General features: G+C 40.7%; 1 protein-coding gene across 1 annotated transcript; it reads right to left on the bottom strand.

The window, feature by feature from the left end:
• Positions 1-1,701: 1,701 nt before the first annotated feature.
• On the bottom strand, positions 1,702-5,119 carry LOC130281681 (protein spinster homolog 1-like). Its single transcript, XM_056529159.1, has 2 exons — positions 4,930-5,119; positions 1,702-3,308 (listed from the first exon to the last, which is right to left on the bottom strand). Exon 2 carries the CDS (start codon positions 3,281-3,283, stop codon positions 1,769-1,771), a length of 1,515 nt encoding a protein of 504 aa, XP_056385134.1. The 5' UTR covers positions 3,284-3,308; positions 4,930-5,119; the 3' UTR covers positions 1,702-1,768.
• Between the last annotated feature and the right edge of the window lie 595 nt (positions 5,120-5,714).

The raw sequence follows: 5,714 nt of genomic DNA, 5'->3' as shown, positions 1-5,714 counted from the left end.
TCGCTCCTTCCCTTCTGAGCCCTCTACTGCGCCCGCCGAACACTTGACATACACATATGAGGTATTTCCTTACTCTAGAGAAATTGGGTTACAAATTTTGTGGGGATTTTTCTCCTATTACCCCTTGTAAAGTTTCAAAAACTGGGTCTACAAGAACATGCGAGTGTAAAAAATGAAGATTTTTAATTTTCTCCTTCACATTGCTGCTATTCCTGTGAAACACCTAAAGGGTTAACAAACTTTTTGAATGTCCTTTTGAATACTTTGAGGGGTGCAGTTTTTATAATGGGGTCATTTATGTGGTATTTCTAATATGAAGGCCCTTCAAATCCACTTCAAAACTGAACTGGTCCCTGAAAAATTCAGATTTTGGAAATTTTGTGAAAAATTGGAAAATTGCTTCTGAACTTTGAAGCCCTGTGATGTCTTCCAAAAGTAAAAACATGTCAACTTTATGATGTAAACATAAATTAGACATATTGTATTTGTGAATCAGTATATAATTTATTTGGAATGTCTGTTTTCCTTACAAGCAGAGAGCTACAAAGTTAGAAAAATGCAAAATTTTCAATTTTTTCATCAAATTTTGGAATTTTTCACCAAGAAATGATGCAAGTATTGACAAAAATTTACCACTAACATAAAGTAGAATATGTCACGAAAAAACTATCTCGGAATCAGAATGAAAATGATAAGCATCCCAGAGTTATTAATGCTTAAAGTGACAGTGGTATAATGGGCTCCGTCCCCAAGGAGTTAAGCAAATTTCTCCCCATTTCATATCCAATTCCCTCCATTTTATGTTTAGTCAATGAACATGAAATTGGGGGGAGATGGCTATATAAAATAGGGGGATTGGACATTAAATAGGGGGAACTTCACCATTTGTTTATAATATCGAAATCACAATATTTACCTCCATAAACACAATTAAACATATCTTGCAGCCCTAATACACACACACACACACACACACATGTACATACACAAAACACATATACACACAAACACATACACACATATACACACAAACACATACACACATATACACACAAACACATACACACATATACACACAAACACACATATACACACAAACACATATACACACATATACACACAAACACATACACACATATACACACAAACACACATATACACACAAACACATATACACACAAACACATACACACATATACACACAAACACATACACACATATACACACAAACACAAACACACATATACACACAAACACATGCACACATATACACACAAACACATACAAACATATAAACACAAACACATGCACACATATACACACAAACACATACACACATATACACACAAACACATACACACATATACACACAAACACACATATACACACAAACACATACACACATATACACAAAAACACATACACACATATACACACAAATACAAACACACATATACACACAAACACATGCACACATATACACACAAACACATACACACATATACACACAAACACATACACACATATACATACACAAGCACATATACACAAACACATACACACTCATATATATCCCTCTTGTTATTAATAGTCTTTTTTAGGTCTTGGGAGGAGATTTACATTGTTCTATTTGAGGTTTGGATAGGTAGAGTTGGATAGGTAGAGAATATTATTAAGGGGTAAAGTGGAACATAGAACAAATGCAGCTATTTTTTTCTTAATTTTTTTTAATGAAGTAAACGAGATAAAGGTAAGCATCGACTTTTCCTCAGTCTGAAGCGCAGTCCTCATCGGCAGGAAGCAGTGAGGAGGAGGAGGATGACGGAGGTTCTGATTCCATCTCTGCTTCTTTTTCGTCCCTCTCTATATATAGGGCCGTGGCCATGAAGAAGGCCCCTCCGATGACTGCCATTATGGTGCAGGTCATGAGGGCATACTCCAGGCTGCGGTATTTCAGAAGAGGGGATTTGGCATATCCTCGTTCGTAGGTGTCAGATATCAGGCCGATGAGGTACGGGCTGCCGGCGTCACCTAGGAGGTGATAGATTGTCATCTGCACGGCCAGGGCTGAAGATCTCCTCCACGGAGTTACTACTTTTAGTATAATGTCAGATATGAGGGTGAAATTTACTGACAGAAGCGTCTCTCCGATGAAGATGAAGATGTTGGTGGCAACGAGGCTGATGTTGCCAAAAGTCAATGCCAACAGAAGAAAAGGGGCGGAGAGCATCATCGCGCATCCACACACAAGCGGGTCCGCCCGTGGGTTGGATTTGCGATATCTTTTACTTATCTCCGTCCCTGCTACAACTCCCAGAATGCCGGAAACGACTGTAACCACACCAAATATTAGGATGTCGTGATAGTCACACGGTTCAGCACGGCAAGGGTCCTTCTCTTGTAGGAGTGTTCGTGCGTGGGTCAGGTATGATGGACCCCATACACCTATGGCTCCCACTATGAAGGATACAGCCGTCGATCCCATGGTGGTTAACATGAAGCTTCGATTTTTAAATAGTTTTTTCAGATCTGTCGCCCATTTGGCAAACTTCTGGGATTTGTTGTTCTTCTTCCCGTTTGTAGTCGTTCTTGGAAGCTCCTTTGTGACCAAAATCATCAAAGCCACAGCTATGAGGCCCAGGCCAGGGGTGACCCGAAATGCCCAGTGCCAATCGCCCCTTGCTGCATCAGTCACTTTGGGCCCGATGATGTATCCTAGTCCGCAGCCTACAGGTATGACGGAGTAAAACACGTTCAGCATGCGGGTCCGATGGTCACTTGTAAAAAGGTCTGCAATGATGGAGGGGGCGATGGTGCAGAAAGTCGCCTCTCCGGCTCCAACCAGTCCACTCGTCAGCAGGAAGAGCAGGAAGTACCCGTCAGGGATGAATGACAGGGTAAGTGTCATGCTCAGCCAAACGATGACTCCTGCGCAAACAGTATATTTCTTATTACAGTGGTCGCCCAAATATCCGGCAATTGGTGCGACCAGCACGTAGCTTCCAATGAACAATGTATTCAATAAGCCGGACAGACTAGCATTGGTGTCATATGCTTTCTGTATATAAGGCAGCACCCCCGCCACGCTGGAGCGATTTGCATAGATGAGCAAATTAACAAAGGCGAGGATCACTACGGTGATGATGGAACGTGCGGTGGATATCACGCTTAGAGATGGCAGGTTCTGCCTCTCAGGGATATCGCCCTTTTCTACATCCATATCACTATGGTCCTCCATTGCTTCTTCCTCCTCCTTCAGCAATGGGTCTTGTGGAGAGGCCATGGTCACAGGTCAGAGCCTGAAAACACTAAAGAGAGAGAGATAAGTGAACACATTAGACAACATGTCATCATTCCTGTCATTATACAATAGATCCTTCATACAGAGCAGAAATGTCCAGCACAGAACCACAAGATAACACTAAGACCATCGCAGCCTCAGAAGAAGACGCTTCTCTATAAGTGTTTTATATGGAGACGTCTTCCCTGAGGTTACCAATATCTGATAACCCTGAACCTGTCCGGTCCTAGTAATATCTGATAACCCTGAACCTGTCCGGTCCTAGTAATATCTGATAACCCTGAACCTGTCCGGTCCTAGTAATATCTGATAACCCTGCACCTGTCCGGTCCTAGTAATATCTGATAACCCTGAACCTGTCCAGTCCTAGTAATATCTGATAACCCTGAACCTGTCCGGTCCTAGTAATATCTGATAACCCTGAACCTGTCCGGTCCTAGTAATATCTGATAACCCTGAACCTGTCCGGTCCTAGTAATATCTGATAACCCTGAAACTGTCCGGTCCTAGTAATATCTGATAACCCTGCACCTGTCCGGTCCTAGTAATATCTGATAACCCTGCACCTGTCCGGTCCTAGTAATATCTGATAACCCTGAACCTGTCCGGTCCTAGTAATATCTGATAACCCTGAACCTGTCCGGTTCTAGTAATATCTGATAACCCTGAACCTGTCCAGTCCTAGTAATATCTGATAACCCTGAACCTGTCCGGTCCTAGTAATATCTGATAACCCTGAACCTGTCCGGTCCTAGTAATATCTGATAACCTTGAACCTGTTCAGTCCTAGTAATATCTGATAACCCTAAACCTCTCCGGTCCTAGTAATATCTGATAACCCTGAACCTGTCCGGTCCTAGTAATATCTGATAACCCTAAACCTCTCCGGTCCTAGTAATATCTGATAACCCTGAACCTGTCCGGTCCTAGTAATATCTGATAACCCTGAACCTGTCCGGTCCTAGTAATATCTGATAACCCTAAACCTCTCCGGTCCTAGTAATATCTGACAACCCTGAATCTGTCCTAGTAATGGCGGATTATAAGGGCTTGGCTGTATGGTTACTGGGCCATGTGAACTTCATACTGTAGATACAATTGGGCTACCCCGCTATATACATTTACTAATAATGAACCTACCCCACCTCATTGGGATCTATCCGTACCCTATATGACTTTCTGCCACTAGTTGACTTGAAAAATGTTTTCCCTTTTGGAGTACCCGGAGTATTTCTATTGTTAGTACACACAGAATTCTATTATATACTATTATATTTCTGCCCTAATCTTTCTGTCATTCTTTTACTACACCACCAAATCTTTCTCATAGACTTATATCTTTTAGAACTTCATGAATTAGGACTCTTTTTCTTGGGGGCTTTTTTGGGCATAATTGCATTTTAGCAGTTTTGCAAGAAAAAGCTCTGGTCATGATACTATCTGTGCGTTTTATTATGTTTAATGCCTAAGCCAAGTATTGTCACAATGCTATGAGGAATATAACTTTTGTTATTTCTTTTGGAAATTAATTTTTTGTTTTTTATGCTAAAAAAAAAAGCAACAAAAGAAAAAAACCCTGACAAACAAAATGCCCTGTGTATGTATGAATAGAAGAGGCTGAGACTTACCTTGTGGTTCTCTCTTCAGACAAGGAACGGTCAAAATCTCGAATTCTCTATCGCAAATAGAAACTCTCTAAGAAACACTTTGCACCACAGGTTGTGAATGCAAAACACACTGAAGAGACTGCAGCCGGCGCGCACCTCCTTGTACAGCTTACGGTGACATCATCACAAGCATGTGTGACATCACAGGGTTCTAAACCATCTTCAGGTATGTGTAAATCTGTATAGTAAATGTGAGTAGCCGTATTAGTCCAGTGATGCAGATTGTAATACCTTTTTTATTGGACTAACAGAATTTTGTAGAGACAAACTTTCGGGATTCCTCCCTGATAATTTATCAAGTCCATTGATCATTAGTCCTTGTCTATTGGACTTGATAAAGGGCGGAATCCTGAAAGCTTGTCTCTACAAAATTCTGTTAGTCCAATAAAAAAGGTATTACAAGATACTGCAACATTTTTTTGATTTGTGTATATATATATATATATATATATATATATATATATATATATATATATATATATATAGTTCCAAGGAAAATGCTGTGGCACTCAAGGTATGGTGAAAAAATGAAAACTATTTGTTCATCCCAAATGTGCAAAGAGCAACGTTTCAATGGTCTTACACCATCATTATCAAGTGGCTTGATAATGATGGTGTGAGACCATCGAAACGTCGCTCTTTGCACATTTCGGATGAATAAATAGTTTTCATTTTTTTCACCATACCTTGAGTGCCACAGCATTTTCCTTGGAACTACGTAAGCAGGATCGGGGACCCGGATCCTA

Source organism: Hyla sarda, chromosome 7, assembly GCF_029499605.1.
Source record: "Hyla sarda isolate aHylSar1 chromosome 7, aHylSar1.hap1, whole genome shotgun sequence".
In the NCBI taxonomy this organism is placed as follows: domain Eukaryota; kingdom Metazoa; phylum Chordata; class Amphibia; order Anura; family Hylidae; genus Hyla; species Hyla sarda.
The sequence above is the reverse complement of the archived record's forward strand: the minus strand, read 5'-3'. Positions and strand labels throughout refer to the sequence as shown.

What these genes read in the sequence shown, in the direction of transcription:
- LOC130281681 (XM_056529159.1), bottom strand. Translation starts at nt 3,283, where the DNA reads ATGGCCTCTCCACAAGACCCATTGCTGAAGGAGGAGGAAGAAGCAATG.